This window comes from Daphnia pulicaria, chromosome 6, assembly GCF_021234035.1.
Source record: "Daphnia pulicaria isolate SC F1-1A chromosome 6, SC_F0-13Bv2, whole genome shotgun sequence".
Lineage (NCBI taxonomy): Eukaryota > Metazoa > Arthropoda > Branchiopoda > Diplostraca > Daphniidae > Daphnia > Daphnia pulicaria.
Genome location: NC_060918.1, coordinates 1,100,317 through 1,122,900, shown reverse-complemented (window position 1 = coordinate 1,122,900; position 22,584 = coordinate 1,100,317). Strand labels below are relative to the sequence as shown.

Genomic DNA, 22,584 nt, shown 5'->3' with positions numbered 1-22,584 from the left:
TGAATTGCGGAAGGAGACCCTGAATTTTGGTATCCCAAGTTATTTCGTCACATCTACTATCTAAACCGGATAAGCTGCAAGTTTCATTTCTCAGTTCGGGCGTAGTCGGTTGACTTAATTGTCGTTGAATTTATTTGTTCAATAATCAAGCGGCAGAGTTTACTAGTTCTCTTCAGACAGGAGTGTATTTGATCAGTTTCATTATCAGCTGATATCGCGTGCTTGTTTTTTTTTACTCTTAACTGAAATGAATAGAATCCGGCCTTTAAAGATAACCGTAGTCGGAGACGGTATGGTGGGAAAAACGTGCATTCTCATTGTGTACACAAAGAAAGAATTTCCAGAAATACATGTTCCGACTGTGTAAGTTTCTACTAGGCAATTTAACCTTGTTGCAAAAATTGAATTTCTCCTTAAGATGGCGCAACGTTTGCATCGTGAATATTTAGTTGGGGTATTTCCAATATTCAGTAAAAAATTTAAGAAAATTTTGTTTTGTTTTAGATTTGACAACTTTTCTGATACAATTGAAGTGGATGGATTTCCGTACAATGTTACACTCTGGGACACTGCCGGCCAGGAAGAATACAAAAACCTGCGCATTCTTTCCTATCCTAACGTAATCAGACTTCACAGCTTGATAACTTTCACTGATGTTGACGATAACGAATTATTTTCAAAGACGGACGTTTTCCTACTTTGCTATGCCGTTAACATACGGTCAACTTTTGAAAACATCATCACAAAATGGATCCCTGAATTGAAGCATTATTGCCCTCACACATCCATAGTACTTGTTGGTAAACCTCAAATTTAAAAAAATTACTTATTTATTATTTCTCATTCAACTTTTTATTAGGTACAAAAGTAGATATCCGGCAAGAAGGGCAATCAAATTGCGTATGAATTAGAAAATTAATTTAATTATTAATTACTAAAATAAATAGTATACGTTTTTGTTTTTTTCAAAGGTCTCTACCACTGAGGGTCGAGAACTGAGCAAGAAATTTCAACTCAACAGTTTTCTGGAGTGTTCGGCGAAGACGCAAGAGAATGTAATACAAGTTTTCGAAGAAGCCACTCGAGTTGCTCTGAATAAACCGAAATCTAAACCGCACAAGTGCAGCCTTCTTTAGAGCGAAGGAATATGTTTAAAAATAAATTGGTAATCGTGCAAAACAATAAAATTCATGACTTGACAGTAATTTAATTGAAAAAATCCTGTTTGTTTGTTAAAATGCAACTGATATGAATATGAACACTGATTTTCTGACTGACTATGATAAATAAACATTTTGAGGTAGAACTGCCACTCAAATTGCATTGGATTCAAATCATTTCAAATTCTGCAGTGCAGCGGATTAATTCATGTATTGCACTGCATTTCGGTTTTCACAACATTTCCAAACTTGTATTTTTTCCAGCACGATTTCAGGATTTCAGATTGACAGTGGAACTGTCATGAAAAAGAAAAGAGAAACGAGTCAAATGACTCAAATGTCAATTGGTATTAAGTGAGTAAAGTTGAAGTCATAACCTTTTGTATTTGGTTTTCATTTTGATATTGGTTTTTGTAGACCCATCCCCCGCAACGTCATCCTGCAGAAGGAAAGGCCAGTTTGCATTTCATTCTAGAAGGTCACGGAGATCATTACGAAAAACTTCTCATACAGTGGTGTAGAGGTTGGGTGAGAACGGGACCTTTTGCATCATTATCAAGAAGGTAGAATAGCCGCAAGGCTTGAGAGGTGAGGTGAGAAAAAAATCGTATAAAACGAGAGAGAAAAGGCGATAGAAATTAGACGATTGAGCATCTCCGACACGACAACAACTGTAGTGCGCTATCTGTTACCAACTTCTTTCTTAATCGTATTGCCAGTTTGCTATCATTGAACATTGACATACATTTTTTTTTCATGTAGTTTTGTTTTAATGCACTATTGACTATTTGTTAATATGCCAGTTATTATTGAATATTAATGTTCAAATTTATTATTTGTCTAGTTATCTATGGCGTTGTGCTGCTGTTACGTGTTGTTTCGTTGATGGCTGGGTCGACCAATTGTTTACCGATGTCTCCTGGGTATGGCAGATATCACCCCACAACGCTGCCGTCTTACTACACAAAAACAACATACGCAACAACCGGTTGTTGCACCACCAAGGCTCCAGAGTTTACACCAGAACTAGTCATGCCCCAAGCTACTACACCGACGCCCCGAGCTACATTACCAAAGAGCCTGAGTACTACACCGAGGCGCTCAAGTACTACACCACTAAGGCACTGGAATACTACAAGACTACGTATGCTGCCCCTGCCTACTACACCGAGGCCCCTAATTGGACTACTACAACACTGAAGAGCCCAAGTACTACACTACAACCTACGCTGCCCCGAAATTTTACCCTGCGTAAAAGGAGTCGTAAAAAAAAGTTGTCTAAAAGGAGAGAGAAAAGGAGGTTGAAATCAGTCGTGTGAGGATCTCCGACACGGCAACAACTGCAGTACAATGTCACCAACGACATTCCTCATCTGTAACCAGTTCGCAATCACGGGTAAATATTCTGTTTTTATATGAGTATCGTATCAATTCCATGTTTTTTTTTTAATTTGTTAATTTAGTTATTGAAAAATACACCAATGACAATTTTGCATCATTTCCAAGCAGGTACAATTGCCGCAAGCGTAGAGTTGAAAGGTGGATCAGGAGAAGGAGAAATCTTATCCAGCGATAGAGAAAGGGTGATCGGCAACAACTGCATCGGACTATTGTCTCCAACTGGATTGTTCGTCGTATAAACCAGTTCATCATCATGGGTAAATCTTCTGTTTTTTGTATTTAGTTATGGATCAATCCTACTTTTTTCTTTTTGTTTGTATGCCTTATTGAGTATGCGTTATTATTGATTATTATTTTTGAAATGTGTTGTTTAGTTGCCCATAGCGTCGTGCTGCTGTTGGGTGTTGCATCGTTGATGGCTTGGTCGACCTCTGGTGTACCGATGTCTCCTTGGTATGGCAGATAACAAACCACAACGCCACCGCCTTACTACACCACAACGACGTGAGCCACAACCGTTTACTACACCACTGGGGCTCCAGATTTTACACCACAACTTATGATGCCCCAAGCTACTACAGAGCTACATTACCGAAGAGCCTGAGTACTACACAAGACTTCCAAGCACTACACTATTAAGGCACCGGAATACTACACGACTACGTATGCTGCCCCTGCCTACTACACAGAGGCCCCAAATTACTGCAATACCGAAGCGCCCAATTACTACACTACAACCTACGCTGCCCCGAGCTACTACACCGCCACCCCGAAGTATTACTCTTCGTAAAAGGAGTCGTCTATCTCTGACACTGTAACAACTGTAGTATTGTAGTGCACTATCTGTCACCAACTGCATTCCTCAGCGTGTAACCAATTCGCCATGATGGGTAAATATTTCTGTTTTTACATAGAGTATCGTATCAATTCCACAATTTTAAATTTGATATTTTTTATAATTCAGTTGTCAATTGTTCAGTTGTTATAACCAGTCGAATGAGCATCCTACACGGCGTAAACTGCAGCGCACTTATGGTCACCGACTGGGTTATTTATAGTTTAAGCAGTTCAGTCTTGGGTAAATATTCTGTTTCTTTACATCAAGTTTTATCAATTAACTTTTTTCTATTTGTAAATATGACAGTTATTATTGAATACTAATGTTTAAATTCATTTTTGTTTAGTTAACTATGGCTACTGCTGTTGTATCGTTGATGAATGGGTTGCCCACTGGTGTATCGATTTCTCCTCGGTATGGTGATATTAAGCATCAGCGGCGAAATAATACTACACCACGTCGCCGCCTATACACACGTCAACATAAGTAACATAGACTTACTACACCGAGGCCCTCAAGTACTACACCACCAAGGTTTCAGATTATATCACGAAGTATTACTCTGCCCTGAACTACTACACCGAGCCTCCGAAGTATTACTCTGCCCCGAGTTACATCACTAAACTGAGTACTACACTGAGGCTCCGGCTTCCAAGTACTACACTGCAACCTACGCTGCCCCAGTTTACCCCACCAAGTCTCCGGAGTACTACTACACAATCTACGCTACCCCAGCAAACAACTCTGCCCCGAGCTACACAACCACATTTGAAGCTGTCAAGTATTAATACACAGCAGCTCCTCCTTCGTACTATGTTGAACCGAAACACAACACTGATGCTCCAGTTTACTACACCACAAAGCTATACCTAGCTACTACCCTGGATCCCCCCCCTACCCAAGTACTACACTGACAAGGTGGAATATTACATAACCATGTACTCTGCCGCAGTCTACTGCACCGAGGAACCTAAGCATAACTCTGCTCCGAGCTACGACCAAACAAAGGCTCCTGTTTACTACACCAACCAGTCAATCAATGACTTTAAAAGATACCTTGTAATCAATCGTGGCTCACTGGTTATGATGCATCTTCCAAAATGTCTGCTATCAGTAGAAAAAACTCACGTGACACAGCGACAGTTCGCCTTTTAAATTTGTTTTTTGCTACGTTCAACTTTCGCCTGCTTGAAACCTTTACTAAGATGGTGTTAGTTTGAAAGAAATCCACATTTACCAATTGATGGTTTTAAAAACTTTTGTTTATATTTATTTAATATAATTCATTAAATTAACCAAAAACAATGTTGAATAATAAGAGTATAAATAATAATTCTATATTAATATAACTGGAAAAATTATTAACTATACATCCTTTCTTCTAATTCACTAATCATATGATGAAAAATAAAATCCCAATTAATATGAAAAATTTGTCCAATCAATGCTAAAACAAATATTGAAATAAACATGTATGGTTTAACAAATTGATAAACCAAGCGTCACATTCATTCAACGTTTGCACAAATTTTCACGTTTTTTTTCGCTTTTTAACTCATTGAAAGACAGATTGCTTGCTAAAACTCACACAAGCAGTCAATCAAGACATTGACTTTGCCCAGGGAAATGACCTGGACAAGGAAGAAGAGTGCGAGGTAAATTTTACTAGGGAGAGATTAATCATAATATACTTCCGGGTTAGACTCATGGCCCTCCATAAGTTTTCCTCAGATAATGAGCCTTCCATGTCCCCGTTCGACCAGAGTCCTCATCATCCTCCTGTTTATCACAGCGGGTGAGTGACCAACGGCGGGCGTTGGTTAGTGGTTAGTTAGGGAAATGGGGCCACAGAAAAGAAGGGAGCCCAGATATGCAATTGTAATTTATGTATGTCATACACAAATTATCAGTCTTCAATTCCAGCAATCCCAGGTAGCACACAGTGCTGTTACAGACTCCTGTAGCCGATCTGTTTCACATACTTGTGAAACAGATCCGTATCAGGCTTGTTACATCTCTGTTTTACAGGAAATTTGTCTGGAATTGCTCTGTTTTACAGGATTTGGTTAAAGTTTGTTTCACAGATCTGGAACAGATCTGTTATCTTTCTGTAATACATAAATCTGGTTTTTAACTGTACTACAGACCTGTCACAGATCTGTTTTTTACTTGAGAAAATTGTTTCTGATTTAGCTCTGTTTCCCATGTTTGTCACTTGTCTGTTTTTACTCTGTATTACCGAGTACAATATGTTTCTGTTCTGTGTCTGTACTCCAGGTCTGGTACGGGTCTGTATTTCCCTTGTAAGACATAAGTCAGTAATAATTTGTTCTGAGTCTGTACCCCAGGTATGTTACAGGTCTGTATTTTCTATGTAAAACTTAGTTCAGTGATTATCTGTTCTGTGTTTGTGCCCCAGGTATGCACGGGTCTATATTTCCCTTGTAACACCTATAAGTCAGCAATCATCTTATCTGTGTCTGTATCCCAAGTATGGTACATGTTTGGATTCCCAATGGAAAACTGAATTAAACGTTTTCTTATATGTGTAATATCACTGCAATACCATGCAGTAAGAAGTTACACTCTAATAGTCAATGCAGGGCTAATGGCTATGAGTTTAGTTCAGAAGCCTACTCGTTTCGAACAACAACAATAGTTGTTTATCCACCGGACGGAGAAGTATCACGTAAATAGGTATAATAAAGACTTGTAATTGGTGTGGGGCCAATCTTGGTCTTGTTACTATCGGAAGTGACCAGTGGTAGTCATATGTAGCAATCAGTTTCGTGAGAGAGACATGTCAGACTGTTTGTTGAATGTACAAGTGTAAAACTGTGAAATATAGATCAATATGAAATATATCTATTAATAAATATCGAATATTGGTGTAGTGGTTAGCGCACTGACTTGTGAATACAAAGGTTAATGGTTCGATACCACAGGGCGGCAATCTTTTTTTTCTTGAAAATCTGTTTTTGGTCTGTAAATGGTGATCCCGTTTTACGGATCTGTCACAGACCTGTATCACAGTCTGTAAAAGTGTTTCACTCCAAACAATTTACAGACTCTCAAAAACAGATCTGTAACAGACCTGAACCAGAGTCTGTGTGCTACCTGGGAATCTCTCGTCGATTTCCAAGCATGCAATTACAACATTGGAGTGGGAATTACCTGAAAGGAGAGTATATTTAGATATAATTTTCTAACCATATTGTAGTAACAGAAAGCAATACCTCAAATCTATCAATCTTTCATTGTCCTAAATTGGAACTAAGTGGTGAACACCACATAATCTTTAGTAGCAGCATTTTCTCACTGTTGTCCCCAAAATAGATAGCAGCAAAGAATCGGATCTGGCGAAGGTATCAGTATCTTGAAGATTTACAACAACTAGACAGGGAAAAGTTAATGTAAACATCATTATAAACATTAAAGATTACAGTTATTAAGAATAATTCTGATAAAATAACTAACTTGCAAGAGAAATTATTTAGCTTCAGAAGACATAGATAGCGTTGTTGGATTAGACCATTTTATTTCTATTTTCACGAGCACCTAGTTGGCCAGGTGGCTAGGTGCATGAAAACTTCTCAGCTGAATTATCTGAAAACATAAACATATATAGTGAAGAATGCATACTTAAGAATCATTACCTAAAGATTGTGTGATGTTTTACTTGATAAAAGTTAACTTATTATCCGATCTCCGTTGTTTAACTTTTTAATTATTTATATTTTTGAAATTTGAAGTAACTTATGAAAGTAACGAACGACGTGTCATGTCATGTCTGTGACAGCTGTGCAACTAAACTAAAAACTGATTACTAGATGTCGCCAGTGTCGCCCATGTTGTTCTGACATCATGAAACGAGGCGAAAAGGCCAAACAAATTGTAGCTAATTTATACTTATATTCCTGTGATTTCAATTACTAATTGAACTTCGTATCACATGTAGGTTTATCTTGACCCAGTTTCCTTATTTTTATAATGTACCAACTTATTTCTTCAAATTCTAGCTGCATACTGTCAGTGTCAGTCATTCCATCAAGTTGACTTAGCGCTCAGTCAATTTTCATCCATTAGATCCTTATGCTGTCATAAGCCTAAAACTCATGTTTGAAGCCCACACATAGAGGAATACAAATGTATCGAGATAAGGTATTTCTCCATTACTGCTACCAGACCATTACAATTGATTTTCATAAAACATAGGTATTCTTGCTCATGAACCATAGGATCTTTTCTGAATCTCGCAATTTTGGAGGTGTACCCTGCAACAGCATGTTTTTTGTTATGGCTGTTTCTACCTCTGTTTAGAAGGCAACCCAGCTGAAGGAAAGGTAGAGTTTTATTTCTCATAGGTAAATTTGTGTAAATTTGTAAATAACGTAGAGAATTTCCTTGTCCCATTTCCACTTAGAGTTTCAGAGACATGAAGAGAGTGAAGTGAGACATGCCATGTGTATGTTCATGTACCAGATCTGCTTGATGAAAGTCAAATGCCTTACTAAATTCATCACCCATATGATAAAGGTAAGCCACAATTCCACCCATCACCACGCTACTGCAATCCTCCATAACACTTTCTTTAGCATCAGGAAATTTATCTCATCATGTGGAGTAATGCTATTGCTTGCTGTGAATTCCATTTTTACGTTTTTTTTTTTAACCATGAACATTTTAGTGTGTTTCTTAGAAAAGGTAAAGATTGATGTTTTCTATTCATTTTTCTATTTTCATTAATGTAAAACATTTTTTTTACAGAGCACGCAGTTTCTTTATAGAATCGTGTGGTCCTGGCACGAAGATTCAGTGCCAATGCTGACCTTTGTCCATGACGGAAGAGGGACTTCCATCAACGTTCTTCTCCATCCTTATCTTCGCGACGCACTCTCATCTAGCTTCACTGCTTCTAAACACAGTTTGTTTTACTTCACTGGCGACTTGGCGAGTTTGTGGACCACTTCAGTGATCGCTTCCGTCCGCTGTTACACACATGCAGTCACTCACTACGAGATTATGCCCAGGTACCCAACAATTGGCTTATTTTCGTAGGTTATCTACCAATAGTCTAGTTGCGTTAGAATCTGTCTGTGTAATAGTTTCCAAAATCAGGCCCTTTTACGCGCAAACGAAGTTTTACTTGGAAGTTTCTTTTTTCTAACGCTAGATGGCTTAGCTATGAGCAACAAAGCTCATTTGTTAAATTTTCGATAATTGCTTTTTTTTTCTACTTCCGGTTTCACATTTAAGTCAGTAGTTCAGTAAATATTCATTCGACGCACAAAAGAACCACATATTCGTGATCCTCGTAAAATTTGTGGTAAAGTTCATGTTTTTTTTTGTACGTTTTCGTACTTCCGGCTTTGAGAATTTTCCTGAACTATAGTTCAGGAAAATTCTCGATTTTGGCCAAATTTTGGATTATGTTTAAATCATATCTAATCGACCCCAAATTTCATGGAGATCACGAATATGTGGTTTAATTTGACGACAGCTCAATGGTTGAGGCGCTGTGGTTACTTCCGGTATACTTCCGGAATTTTTTTTTAAAGACTAGCAAGTTAGCTTTGTTATGTGACAGTTCTCAATATTGTTAGGTAGATTTTAAGCAATTTAAAGCGCGCCTTTGAAGTTTTGAGCAAAAAAACCAGATCAATATACATATATGTAGTATTTGACTGTTATGTAACTTTTATTGGCATGTCACTTAATGAGAATTGTTGTGTCTTTATTCAGATAATGCAGAGGAGACGTCGAGAAGATGGATTTTTTCATCTTTAACAGTCGTCACCGGTCTCCGTCGGATGTTGCCCCTGCTCCTGGTGCGAATGAAACTCGGTCGAATCGCTACCGACACCGAGACTCGTCATCAACGTGATCATCGTATTGTTGGTATTATTTCGTTTGTGTTAAGTGTTAGTTAACCCGTTGGCTGCCACGCCTTTGTTCTCACCTGCACGGGCCGCGCTGTTCGGTCTCGTGGTTTACAAGCCACGGGGTCGGAAAGTCGCCAAGCCCAAAATCTGCCGCAAGGCGCCTGTAATAAGGCAATGCACCATGCACCCCCCCCCCCTCCCCCTTGTCAGCCCGGACTTGTCAGCAATGGCAAGTCCCACCTTGGTCATGGATCCTTCAGACGTGGCGCGTAGAGTAGTAGAAAGCAACCTAAGGGTTGTATGGCGTGGCAGCCAATGGGTTAACTTAAGTGTATGTATGTATATGACTGTAAAATGTGGTGGAATTGTGGGTGGAGGTGGGACAATATAACACAATTCTTTCTATCAGTTTTCTGTTCATTGTCTCTTGACTTATACCAAGTCTTGTTTAGGAATTGTTACAATATATTTCTCTCAATTTTAAAGTTTTTCATTTATACAAAGTTCATCCACTTGCCTTTTACATGCAGACCGACTAAGGCAGTAGTCACCTCCAAAATATTAAACAGACATATCACAGGGCAGGATACTGGCCTTGAAAAAGTCCAACACCAATAGACAACTGTCGAAATAATGACAGGTTTGATGTTACTACCAAAAGTCTTCCAAAGAATTACCCGCATTAGAATTTTTATTTTCTCATTTGAGATAAAAAATTAATTCCCAGTGACCAATGACGATGAAGACAACCGACAAATATAAATAAAATTAAATGGAAATTTCGGCTCTAGCATTTAGAAACCTCCATGTAGCAAGTTGCAGAAGCGTAGTTTGTGGTGTACTTGGGAGCCTCGGTCTAGAAGACTGGGGCAGCATACTTCGTGGTGTAGTACTCCGCTCCCTTTTTGGTGTAGTACTCCGCTCCCTTCGTGGTGTAACTCGGGGCAGAGTTATATTTTGGGGCTTCGGTGTAGTAGTTCGGGGCATCGTAAGTTGTGGGTTACACTCTGGTGGATAGTGGTGTAGTAACTGGTCGTTGGGTTTGATATTGTTTTGTAGTAAGACAGCGGCGTTGCGGTTTGATATCCACCATACCCACAAGGCATCGGTACACCAGTGGTCGACCCAGCCATCAACGATACGACACCGAACAGCAGTACGCACCATTCTCTACTAGACAATAAAAATAATCTTAACAGTAATATGCAATATTAATTGGCATTGTAATATTTACCCATGATTGCAAACTGGTGGTACGACGAAAAATGCAGCTGGTGACAAGTAGTGCACTGCAGTTGCTGTTGCCATGTCGGAGATGACGACTCTTTCTTTCGCCTCTTCTCCCTTTTTTTACGACTACACAATATATAATTTAAATATTCAATGTTCGGCATATTTAAAACTCACGATTCTTCGTCTTTACTCTCCTTTTCGATTAGTCCTGACAACAATTAACTTGGATATTCAATCACTGGAATATTTAAAACTCCATGTAATAACAGAATATTTACCCATGATTGTTAACTGATAATAATATCAAGAACGGAAGGTGACAGATGGCGCACTACAGTTGTTGTCGTGTCGGAGATACTCACACGACTAATTTCTATCGCCTTTTCTCTCTCCTTTTATACGATTTTTTTCTCACCCTCACCTCTCAAGCCTTGCGGCTATTCTACCTTCTTGATAATGATGCAAAACGTCCCGTTCTCACCCAACCTCTACACCACTGTATGAGAAGTTTTTCGTAATGATCTCCGTGACCTTCTAGAATGAAATGCAAACTGGCCTTTCCTTCTGCAGGATGACGTTGCGGGGGATGGGTCTACAAAAACCAATATCAAAATTAAAACCAAATAGCTTAACCTTGCGGCTATTGTAACCTGCTTGATAATGATGAAACACGTGTCATTCTTACCCAGCCTCTACACCACCGCAAGCCAGTTTTACGTAATGTTTCTCGTGACTTCACTTAGCATCCACGGACGACTAGAGTCGGACGGAAAATAAACCAAATATTCGTCATCTATGGGAAATAGATTTAGTAGAAGAAAAAAAACCATTATCGAAAAATTTACAAGTGAGCTTTGTTGTTTGAATAGTTATCGTCAGTCATCACCAAAAAGGTACCACACAATAACTGCCGATACATTTTTACAGGGATGTGCAAAGTAGCTGAAACTTACTAATTTGACAGCTGAAAATGATCAAAGGAAATGATAAAGCCATCGTGATCGCTGATCGATCGTGATCGTGAAAAAATAAAATAAATAAAGAAATGTTTCTCCCTTGAGTTGTGAATTTTTGTAGCGAGACGGAGACTTCTACGCATGCAAATTTGTTTGCGCCAAAAACTGATAAAATCAATGCTCTCATTGCTTACCACGGTCTTACCTTTCAGGAAACTCGCGTGGTTTGGGCGGCCAACCATGTACGCCCAAACTGTGGCTAATTGAAGATGAGTTGAAGTAAAATAAAAATGAAAATAATTAAATTTTTATTTGACCGATTGTATTCTTACAAATACTAAAAACAAGTCATACAACCACACTTTTCGTCAAAATGAGGCGCAACGCTTTTGAATTTATCAGTTTCTTGATTTATCAGTTCATATGGATCCTTACAAGTTCATCTTACGGCCTTCGATGCTGAGCGTGCTACTGTTGGGGCCTTTAATCTTTCCTCCTTTCATTCGGCTATAGTCTTGAATTCGTTTCTCCATCTTTGACAGAGTTTTCTTCGACGTCTATAACAGTTGTAGAACATGACATAATTTAATTCAAATGTGAAATACAGGATAATTATCTGATTTGTTCTTACTCTTGACATATCAACTTCTGAAGTCCACTTCGGACGGTTGACGTAATCTTTAGTGGATGGTTGTGGCACACGGGCTCGTGGCACCCAGTTCGGGTCTCCAGGGCGCACGGATCTGATGTGAGAAGGTGTATGCATAAACAACTTACAAACAATGTAGAAGTCACAAATTGGATTACGTTTCTTCTTCTTGCATGGCTTTGGAAATATCCTTAGAAGCTGCAGTTTCATTAATTTGTTGCCGAACTTTAGGGAGTTGTTCAAGATCTCGTTGTTCCCGCTCCTCTCGACTCAAAGCTATAGAGTAAAATGAGATAATTGTTATCACCATAACTTAGTAGTTTTCAGATTTGAAATAACTATTATTTCATCCAAATATTTAATTAGATTATTCATGGCAGTTGAGGCAAATCGTAAGCACCCAAGTATTGAGCACTCGCAAAGTAGGCGAGCACTCACTCAGGGACGACTTATACCTCACCAAAAATTAGCACCGTATGCACGAGGCTTACGTATGTAGCCAAGCGTTACCAAGGCTTATTATTTTCCTTACTCATTAGTTTAAGGCACAATTCAATGCTAATATTCTCTCTGACCTTATACCTTTACCTTTAGAAAAGTACGATGGTAAAGTGTTAAGTCGTATTTTATCCAAGTTTAAAGGAAATCAAAAGAGAGGCAGACCAAATTAATACTAATGAATACCTTATCATAACCTCAACAGAGTTCATTTTAAGCAACCGTAAAAATGTTTGTGGTTTGCAAGTGAAAATTGGAATTAACCATTTTGTATGCACTTGTTGTTCAATATTTGCAGAACCCCAAGGGATTTGATACCCCCTTCCCTACCCCCCCCCCCCCCAAGAAAAGTCGTATCGCTGCCAATTATATATTAAATTTCGAAATACCTTTAAAATCAGTCGTTAAGTTGAAAATTGGTCTAGCCCATTCACTGATGAGTCTTCCAGCTTTATCCTTATTCTCCTTGGTTTCCTTGGGGTGCTTACAAAGGTACATCACTGCTTTACCAATTCCAGACTGTTTTAGCGTCCCTTGATCCAGCGGTGGAAACTAGTTTGAAAATACGTAATATAATTTTAGGGTCTGGAACAGAAAGAAAAAATAAAGGAAATTTACTTCTTGAAGCATAGCGAGAATTTGCTCGCGGATTCTCAGAGCCGGAAGGCTGCGATCCGGCATTGGAGCAAGCCAATCTGTAAGAACGCTAAGTATGTTGTGTTCAATGAAAGCCATCTGTAGATCATGCTTCCGTAGCTGTGCAATAACTGTTGGAAGAAGAGAAATTTTCTTGGTTGCTGGTTTTCGATTTTTGTTGAACTCACGATCCTCCTATACACAGCAACATTGAAAAACGCATTAATATTATTGATAACTGATTCGAAGAAAATTTTTACTTCAGAAGCAGCTTTCATTTGTTGAATCATATGTGCAATCAAGTCATCGTTATCGTTAATGATGTCGACGTCTTTGCGCTTGCGCTTCCGTTTTTCATCCTTTTTGCGGGCCATCATCAGGTCAAAATCAGAAACAAATTCTGACCTGTTAATACAAACATCAATAATGAATTTAAAAAATGACAACGAAAATTTCACATGATTTTTTTTTTTACCTTTGATCATCATCTGGATTATCTGATTCAGAATCTTGTCCCTTATCTGAATCATCCTGTTTTGGTTGTTCAGTTTCGTCTTTTTTTGGTGCTTCGTCACCAGATTCCCCAAAAACATCGTCCAAAACTTTTTTGTCTTTTTCGTTTCGACCTTCTTCATCACTTGAATCTCCAGCTGGACGAGCAATACGTGATTTGGTCTTTTCTTTTTTCTTCGAGCTTCCAGGTCCATCGGAGTCACTGCCACTTCGACTGTGTTTACGTTTACGAGAACCACCTCCCCTGCTTTTCACGCTGGACGCCGACGAAGATCTTGATCTAGATCTTGAGCCTTTAGACCTGGATCCTTTTTGGAAAACATTTGTACATTAATAAAACACGAATCGGATTACCCAAAACTACTATTACGTGATCGTGATTTTGAACGGCTTCGGGATCTCGAGCGAGAACCAGACCTTGAACGTGATTTAGAAGATCTGCGTGACGAACGAGATCTCGAACGAGACGAACGAGAACCAGATCTAGAACGCGACCTGGAGCCTATTTATTTCAACACCAGTTATTATTTGGAATATTATAATTGTTTTAATCTCATAAACATTTTTAGCAACTAATACAGTACCTTTTCGAGAAACTGATTTAGAGTGACTTCTAGATCTTGAGCCTGAACGTGATTTAGAGCGAGACCGTGATTTTGACGAACGGCGTGACGAACGGCGTGACGAACGTGACCCTGATCGAGAACGAGACCCAGATTTTGATCTAGATGAAGAACGAGATCTTGATCTTGAACGTGATTTGGAAGCAGATGGTGACCGACTTCTAGAGCCTTTCTTCAAATGGGGAGACTGAGAGCCACCGTCATCTTTTGCTTTGTCTGTGATTTTAATAGTAGATTGACATCGTATTACAAGAAGTAAACATAACTTCACTCAACTTACCATAATCATTAGAAACATTGGAATTGTTGGCTTTATTTTCTATTTCTTTCTGTTCACTTGACACTGAATCATTTCCATCCTTTCCGAGACTTCCTTCCTTGGAATCTTCTGCATCGTCTTTGATGTTTGGCTCAGACATGTGCAAAGAGTCATCCATCCTCTAAAGGCTGTTTAGAATAGAAAAAATACCATTGTTTCAACTTTATTCACAAATGGTGTGTATCTATATTGTTTAAATTATGATGAGATTAATAGAACATATCGTTTTAATTAGGAAATGTTGTGATGCCGGTAAAAAGGTGTTTGAACGTAATAAATAAATTCAATTTCTTTAACCAGAACACAGAATCATAATCTTCATTGGAATGTGCATGTCTTACCTAGTGTTGACTGATCGACGGTTAGGGATTAATTAAAATCGAAAAAAAAAGAGAAAGATTAAAACTTTTGGTTTTATTGTGTGCTCGTCTTCCAGCACACAAACAAATGAATAAAAATGCGCAAAGCTAACGCTAGATGGCTGAAGGATAAGTTGACAGCCCAAATTATTATATGTTAGCAAAAGTGAAATGAGACAGCTTCGAAGGAAGCTTTTGAATTCAAGTCAATAATAGTTGGTTAGTTGGTTTATTGGTATCTCTGTTTGATTTCAAATATAACGACCATGTCTACTAAAATTCCCCGTGATGCTCTAGTAATTCAAGCTATCCTAAAAGATATGGGAATTACTGAATATGAGCCTAGGGTTATCAATCAACTGTTGGAATTCATATACCGTAAGCCTAGGAATAGTCAAATAGAACGATTAAACGACTTTTCATTAACTGTTTTTAATCTTAGGATATGTGACTACTGTCCTAGATGACGCTAAGGCATATGCAAATCATGCTAAGAAAAAAGGGATTGATTTGGATGATGTCAAACTTGCTGTTTCAATGCAAATGGAACAATCTTTCACTTCTCCACCACCACGTGAAGTATACAGAATTTACAATAGAAATAAGTTATTTGGCCATATTCTCATCTATTTTACATTTAGATTCTCATGGAAGTTGCAAGATCAAAAAATAGCACACCTCTACCTTCAGTGAAACCACATTGTGGCATTCGCCTGCCACCTGACTGCCATTGCCTTGCTGCTTGCAATTACAAGTTGAAAACTATCAAAAAGACCTTACCAAAGGCTCTTGGTGGTGGATCGACTGCTGGATCTAGAATGGGTATGCTGGGAGCGGCAAGAGCTGTGCACCGACCGAGTTCACCTGCAGTTCGGGTCACTACGATTAATGCGGGAACTCCCACAACTCCTCGACCTGTTGTGAAGATCAACACTGGTTCTGCAATTAATACTCCCGCCAATGTTCCAAAGATTCAGATCAATATTCCGGCTCAGCCCAATCAGCCAGCAGAGAAAATGGAAATTGATGTTCGAGGAGTAAAGCGTGAAAGAGAGGACGATGATTATGATGCTGCGTGAATTATTGGAATGGTTTCTTATTTCATTAAATTTCTTACAAGCTCGCGTTACGTTGCCTGAGTAATGATAAATTCTTGAATAAATCAATCGACTTAAGATTTTTTCTTCATCCAATCCAAGTATTTAAAAATTAATTAACGTTGCTCGTGTAATATGGCTTCCAGATGTACATAGGAAAGATGTTCAACTCAATGTTTTATCACCTTAGCACACATGTTTGACACGAGAAAAGGAATCTTAAAGGGGGACAACGAGTGCTGAGGAACACAATGGAACGGCTGACGAGACAAAATCAGCTTGGTTTCTTAAAGTAAAATCGTAGGTTTGAAAACTGCTAAGCAGACTTGATCGTGTTGAACTTTGCAAATGGGGGGGGGGGGGGGAGGGCGAATAGTTAAAATGTATGAGAAAAAAAAATGAAGGAATTCCATGTGCTCATCAAATGTTGCAGTATTAACTGCACGTTTAGAAAAACTATTCGCAGCCCGGTGGGACCAAGTCTTCATCATCGTCACCCCCTCCATCGTCCCATTTACTTCCAACTTTACGACGATCAGACTGGGACGACGATGCAGTCACAGCGGCAGCTGGAGCGGGTACAGGACCAGGTTTCTCTTCACGTGCTGGACTACGTTGCTGTACATCTCTTTCTCCACTTTCTCGGTCGTTACGATGCTGATCCTGATCATTACGACCTTGAGGACTTGTATCTCTGGCATCCCGGTTATCTCTTGCATCTCGGTCACGACCGCGATAGTTGTCCTGGCGGCTACGGGAGCGGCTGCGAGATGGACTGCGGCTTACACTGCGACTGTAGCTGCGTGAGCGGCTGCGAGAACGGGATCGAGTGCGGCTACGGCTTCGACTACGCGAATACGATCGTTGCATTTGCTGTTGCCAATAGCCGCCTCTGTTGCGACCACGGTGGCGGCGATTATCATATCCTCCTACATCAAATATTCAAGTAAATACAAAGCTCTAAGTTACAATAACCTTATTTAATACCTTGATTGTTGTTGTTGTTATTATGATAAGGTCGATTGTTGTACGGGCGGTTGTTGTATCCTCCACGATTGTTATTGTAGTTGTTATTCCAACCACGACCACGGTTCTGAAATCCACCACGTTGAGGATAGCGTCCGCCACGATGATGATAGTTTTGATTCGGGTGGCGGTTTCCTCCACGATAACGTTGATTTTGGTGGCGTCTATCGCCGGAATGGGATCGTGATCGTCTACGGCGGTCGCGAGACCCAGACCGAGAACGAGATCTAGAACCAGATCGTGAATATGACCTCCCACGACTTCGGCTTCGAGATTGGCTACGCGAACGTGAGCGGCGGCGTTGAGACCGCGAACGGGATCTGCTTCCACGTTCTTTATCTTGATTGGCCTATAACATTAAATCGCGATTTAACTTTATTCTTATTTTGAAATTTCTTTGATCAACTAACCTCCGACTGAGCTTGCTCATTGGTTTTTGGCGGACTAACTGGTTTGGGCGGTGCCTGACGAGGACCCGGGCCAAACAATCCAAATGACTGTATCTTAAAAGAGACTTTGTCTTCCCCTATTTGAACAATAAAACGTTATTTTTAAACAAAAATTGAAAAAATAAAATATACAAAATAAAAATGAAATCAAGGCAAACGTAAAAAATAAAAATGTTGATTACTGAAGTCACCTGGCGGCATCTCCTCTTCTTGTTCAACAAGTGCTTGTTGAGCTGGCGGGGCTCTTTTCTCTTCTTTCATGTATACCATACGACTTTCTTCAACTTCGGGCTCGTCAGACCCACGACCCAGCTTCACCTTCAACGCCATGGGACGCCATTTTCCTGGATAATCATCGTCATCCCCAGATGCACCTCCAGCTGAAGCCGACATTCCTGCGGCTCCGGGTGTTGGTACGTAAGAAGGTGGCGGAACGGGCTCGGGTTTCACATTCAATTTGGATTCGCCACCACGTAATAAACCAGCGGCTGCAGCAAGATCTTCTAATGCTTTTTTAGCTTTGCGCTTTTTCCTTTCCAGTTCAGAATCAGAGGAACTAAACAGATCAAAAATGAGAAAACGAACACAAGACTTAAAAATTCGATAGATTTTTTTTACCTGCCCGATGACGAAGACGAATCGCTTGAATTTGAAGAGTGCCTCTTGCGCTTCTTCTTCTTCTTTGATGACTCCTTAGCCGTTAGCTTATTGTAAACAGCACTAAGCTTGGCTTCGAGTTCCCCAAGTTCATCCAATCCAGACAGACTGTAAATAGAAATGAATGAAATCAAACATTTTGTTATAAACTAATCAAGATTGTTCACTTACTTCGGTGATATCTGTTTATCAGAATCTTCATCGTCAGAACCCTTCTTTTTTTTCTTGTGCTTCTTCTCCTTATTTTTATCACGTTTGCCGTCTTCTATAACAACACATTTAAAATTTAGTTTCTTTCCACATGTAATGTAGTAAATTATCTTACTTTTCTTCTTATCTTTACTGCGATCTTTCTTCTTCTTCTTCTTTTTGTCCTTCTCTTTTTCCTCCTTCTTTTCTCCGTCCTTGCCTCTAAACAACCCAGAGAATTAAAAATTAGTTACTCTACTGCGATGTGAGAACTATCCGAAGAAAATATTGGCTATGTACACTTACCCTTTACCAACGCGTTGCAAAAACAGTTCAACCTTTTTCTCGTATTCTTCATTGAGTGCTGTACGCTGGATAAAGTTCTGGACTTCTTTCTCGTAGCCAACAGTCTGACCTTGAGCACCAGAAGCGCCACTAGAGGAGGCATAACCAGCAAATGCCGGTGGTGGAGGATTTCCCCCAAGAGCACCTAAGAACGACAAGAGAACATTATACAACACAAACTTTGCAGTAAATGAAAACATTGGCGGCAGCCTACCAAAAGCAGGTGGTGGGACAGGATGAGGTTGAGTCGAAATAGATGGGTACTCAGTTGATGGATAAAACGTCGGTTGATTAGGGGGTACAACTTGACCGACATCACCAGCTAATGTCGCGGCGTTAGAAGGATTTAACTGAGCCATCTTTTTACTGAACGGTGAAAGCGAAGGCTCATGCTTCGCCGCCTTTTTAGAACGCCGTGACTTCTTAGATCGTGAGCGGCCACGTGATGAATCAGAGCCAGTTGAAGAGAAACGGCTTGACGATGAGCTTCCACTCTTAGAGCTACTACTACTTCCACGCTTTCCTCGTTTACGATGACGACGAGATTTACGCCCTTCATCTTTTTGCTCTGTTTCTTCTGTTCCCTTACCAGTTGCTCTAGCAGAAGAACCGTTTTCCATATCCATAAAATCAATGTTGAAGTTTGGACGCTGACGGCTTTTAGACAAGCGTTGAAGAGAAGCGCGAGCTTCCGGGTGACTGGGATTGACACCTAAACACTTTTGATATAGCTGAAGAGCCGTGTCAACATTTTTTTCATCCTCGTATCTTAAATGAAAAATAAAGTAACGTTGTTACATTCGACTCTGAAGAATTGAGGAAATTTAACCCTTACTGTTTTGCATAAGCAACAAGTGTCTCTGACAAGTAGTTGGTTGCATTCGCATGATTGGGACGTTCCTTCAGCGCGGCTTCGAAATCAGTGATAGCCTTGTCATAACTGCCTCTGTTAGCATACCTGAAAACATTGAAATAATCAAAGGGGGATAGGTGAAAATTTGATACTCGCCAGAAATCCACCACCGGATTTCATAGTAATTAAATTATTTAAATTTAAGTCATCAATCGAAACAAAGGAGGGACACGTAGCGGTGCTGCAGTTGATGACCACAAGTTCACAGACAATCACAAAACTCCTTCATCAATCTTGAAAATAAGGCAACAACCATCAAGACTGCCTTGTCATGGGTTGGAACAAAAGCCCGAAGTTTGCTTTAACCATGTTGATCATGATTCACTTTTGTCTTTTAATCACCTGATAATCTTTGCTAGGCGAGGAATAGAATTTTTGTTAAGATTTAAATCATGAATTACGACGGATACTGACACACGCTTCGGTCAATTTCAGGTAGTTCCAGTCTCAATTAACGCTGAACCTGATTTGTTCTCTTTATCTCTCCCTCTCGATTTATACAAAGGAACATAACATCCATTTTTGATTTTTGGGCAAAATATCTTAAAACGGTCGCAGCTTGGATTTTAAATATGGTAGAAACAAAGATTTACCCTGTGCATTATAATGATAACGTAGATTAATTGTCATTCCCAATGAAACTGAATATTTATGTATAAATAAATCATGACCATATTGCAAACCCTAGATAGAAAGTAGAACTTACAGAGCTCCTCGTGCCACGAGTCCCTCGATGTTTACTGGATCAATGTGCAGGGCTTTGTTCAGACACTGGAACGCCTCAGTTTCCAGTCCGGCCTTGAAGTATTTGATGCCCTCGGCCACGCTTTTAGTAGCCCACTTGCTATTCTGACTCTTACGGAGTTCATCTGCGTAATCACTAGCCTCGATTGGAGCACTACAATGACAAGTAAACAAGTTAATTTCCTGTAAAAATATTAATGTGAGAATGAGAAAAACTTACTTTAATCCTTTCAAGAAGGAATCTGGTACATCGCTAGAAAGATTTAATCCCAGCGATTTGGACAAGTGCTCGATTGCGCTAGGGTTACGGAACGTGCGGTTGCTCTGCAGGCATTCTTCGTATGATTTTCCAGTGAGATCAACCATAGCTCTACATATTTGATAGCGTTTAATGTGTTGCCCGATTAAAACTATTATCTAATTATTCAACTTACTTATAAGACTTTGGCAACTGTTCCTTCGTGACAATGCCGAACTGCAAATCAGCCCTTTCAGCGGGTTGGTGCAAACCTTTCATTCCACATACAAGCTTTTCGTTATCGGCGTTAAAGTCGATCACTTCGCAGCGAATCAGGTCCCCAGTGTTAAAAGCGCCCTCTTTACGATCAGACGTATATTGATCCGGTTGGATACTTCCCTAAAAACGTTCAAAGTTTGAATATATCCAACGAACCATTGCATTGGTTAAGGTACTGCTTGTGGAACATGACAAAAAAAGAAATACTTTTATGGCTAGCTCCCGGACATCACGTAAGATCGTCGAATCCTCGGTTGCAACTACACGAAATACGAGACCATGAAAGTTCTTTTGTTGAACTTGGCCAATTAGAACATCTCCAATTTTGATAGTCTGAAAACGGATACAAATAACATTAGCATAAAATCACATGGAAATAGACCGAACTATAAAAACTCACTTCAAAGAAGTTTGTCCGCGATTCAGACTTGTCAAAATGGCAGAATGACTCGAGAGGAGGCATCAGTGGGAAGAAATCTATAAAGATTAGATTTTTATTAAATTGTTACTTAACCATTCCTTGACCTTTGTCCTGAACATCAGGTAACTGAATTCACAACTAGAAAGTTAATAAAATAAAAATGTAAAACAATTGCCTTCATCTTGAGCTTGTAATGCTGAATTGACAGACTCTTTAGGCTTCTTTTCAGCCTTGAACAGCTGGGGAGCCTTGTCTACAATAAACTGGTGCATCCTAATCCTTTTCCCACGCTCTTGAAATCTGCAAAACAATGTCGACTATCAAATGACCTCTTTAGAATTTGTAGTAGGAATTTATCATACCCTAGATCTTTGGAACGTTTCTGATAAACTTGATAATCAAGATCCCTCAGCGAAGCAACTTGTAGAGAAGCAGCTCCACGTTCATTTTCCCAAAGCTTTGTCAGTTGTTGACCATGGAAGTTTAGAGTTTGCACTACCAATTCAGGATCCATGTTGCCTGAATATGGTTGGAATGAAGCTAAATAGAAAAGAAGGCGTCAATACTTTGAACGTGTTTTCGTGTCCATGAAGCTTCAAAGTTACCCACCAAACTACAAACAGTGTATGGGTGATCTAAACAACTGAGAAGTGTAAGATAATTGACTTAAACGAACAGACTTACAATTCCAACTATCGATGGTCGGCTAAAATATGAAAAATAACTTGAAAACGTTAGCGTCGCGAACACACAAGTTGATATAAGGACGCAAGCAGAGAACCGCAATCCCTTGTCGGAAAAAATTCCCTATTTTATTGAACGGATGATGCCACGTTGCCGGTTTGTGCCGTCCTTGAAATTTGAAAGTGCAAGCGTTAAGCACTTAAGCGTGCTCGTGCAAGTGGTTTCAGATTTCAGATTAATAGAATTATTCTAATATATTATATTTCTTTTCTTTATAGATTAGAGTGAGAAGCAAGATAAACTAATAGATAAAAGATATACCTTTCCTTTGGATAGAAGAATTTTTTAAAATGTAACAACAAAATTTCGTGCATGTCTGCATAACCGTAGCTCCTCGCCTCGGAATTTCTTTTACAACTTGTTAATTGTGGTCTTCGTATTTTACTCGTTTATCTAAATAATGGAATGCTGCAGT

General features: G+C 39.4%; 5 protein-coding genes, 4 long non-coding RNA genes and 1 other non-coding gene across 13 annotated transcripts in view; 5 read left to right on the top strand and 5 right to left on the bottom strand.

The window, feature by feature from the left end:
* LOC124343657 (F-box-like/WD repeat-containing protein TBL1XR1) overlaps positions 1-22,584 on the top strand; it is a 393,640-nt gene that overhangs the window by 125,589 nt on the left and 245,467 nt on the right. The window lies entirely within an intron of this gene.
* LOC124343793 (ras-like GTP-binding protein RhoL) lies at positions 7-1,312 on the top strand. The gene is made up of 5 exons (XM_046797277.1): positions 7-363; positions 505-619; positions 683-800; positions 860-900; positions 972-1,312. Exons 1-5 carry the CDS (start codon positions 248-250, stop codon positions 1,134-1,136), a joined length of 555 nt encoding a protein of 184 aa, XP_046653233.1. The 5' UTR covers positions 7-247; the 3' UTR covers positions 1,137-1,312.
* On the bottom strand, positions 1,946-3,334 carry LOC124343931. Its single transcript, XR_006919456.1, has 2 exons — positions 3,300-3,334; positions 1,946-2,384 (listed from the first exon to the last, which is right to left on the bottom strand). It is a non-coding gene; the product is annotated as an uncharacterized LOC124343931 (long non-coding RNA).
* Positions 1,974-3,364, top strand: LOC124343941. Its single transcript, XR_006919465.1, has 2 exons — positions 1,974-2,053; positions 3,202-3,364. It is a non-coding gene; the product is annotated as an uncharacterized LOC124343941 (long non-coding RNA).
* LOC124343867 lies at positions 7,260-8,097 on the top strand. The gene is made up of 5 exons (XR_006919379.1): positions 7,260-7,353; positions 7,419-7,560; positions 7,638-7,742; positions 7,823-7,935; positions 7,995-8,097. It is a non-coding gene; the product is annotated as an uncharacterized LOC124343867 (long non-coding RNA).
* Positions 9,955-10,632, bottom strand: LOC124343936. Its single transcript, XR_006919459.1, has 2 exons — positions 10,516-10,632; positions 9,955-10,451 (listed from the first exon to the last, which is right to left on the bottom strand). It is a non-coding gene; the product is annotated as an uncharacterized LOC124343936 (long non-coding RNA).
* On the bottom strand, positions 11,762-15,163 carry LOC124343636 (protein IWS1 homolog). The gene is made up of 11 exons (XM_046797041.1): positions 15,050-15,163; positions 14,670-14,836; positions 14,351-14,605; positions 14,137-14,268; positions 13,729-14,074; positions 13,514-13,658; positions 13,236-13,448; positions 13,007-13,169; positions 12,278-12,395; positions 12,102-12,213; positions 11,762-12,027 (listed from the first exon to the last, which is right to left on the bottom strand). Exons 2-11 carry the CDS (start codon positions 14,824-14,826, stop codon positions 11,902-11,904), a joined length of 1,767 nt encoding a protein of 588 aa, XP_046652997.1. The 5' UTR covers positions 14,827-14,836; positions 15,050-15,163; the 3' UTR covers positions 11,762-11,901.
* Positions 12,502-12,668, bottom strand: LOC124346230. Its single transcript, XR_006919801.1, has one exon. It is a non-coding gene; the product is annotated as a U12 minor spliceosomal RNA (small nuclear RNA).
* LOC124343772 (transcription initiation factor TFIID subunit 9-like) lies at positions 15,223-16,553 on the top strand. The gene is made up of 3 exons (XM_046797250.1): positions 15,223-15,445; positions 15,510-15,646; positions 15,709-16,553. Exons 1-3 carry the CDS (start codon positions 15,334-15,336, stop codon positions 16,144-16,146), a joined length of 687 nt encoding a protein of 228 aa, XP_046653206.1. The 5' UTR covers positions 15,223-15,333; the 3' UTR covers positions 16,147-16,553.
* On the bottom strand, positions 16,281-22,258 carry LOC124343586 (serine/arginine repetitive matrix protein 2-like). 3 transcript variants are annotated; one of them, XM_046796961.1, is made up of 18 exons: positions 22,110-22,258; positions 21,788-21,965; positions 21,601-21,725; positions 21,405-21,481; positions 21,212-21,337; positions 20,922-21,124; positions 20,708-20,857; positions 20,450-20,641; positions 19,666-19,788; positions 19,045-19,598; positions 18,792-18,975; positions 18,622-18,707; positions 18,468-18,561; positions 18,258-18,404; positions 17,822-18,195; positions 17,601-17,716; positions 17,152-17,539; positions 16,281-17,093 (listed from the first exon to the last, which is right to left on the bottom strand). In XM_046796961.1, the coding sequence occupies exons 2-18, from the start codon at positions 21,937-21,939 to the stop codon at positions 16,621-16,623; spliced, it is 3,564 nt and encodes a 1,187-aa protein (XP_046652917.1). In that variant the 5' UTR covers positions 21,940-21,965; positions 22,110-22,258; the 3' UTR covers positions 16,281-16,620. The 3 variants fall into 3 exon arrangements, with proteins under 3 accessions (XP_046652917.1, XP_046652920.1, XP_046652918.1); XM_046796964.1 differs by having other exon boundaries at positions 17,831-18,195; XM_046796962.1 differs by having other exon boundaries at positions 21,788-22,038; positions 22,110-22,244.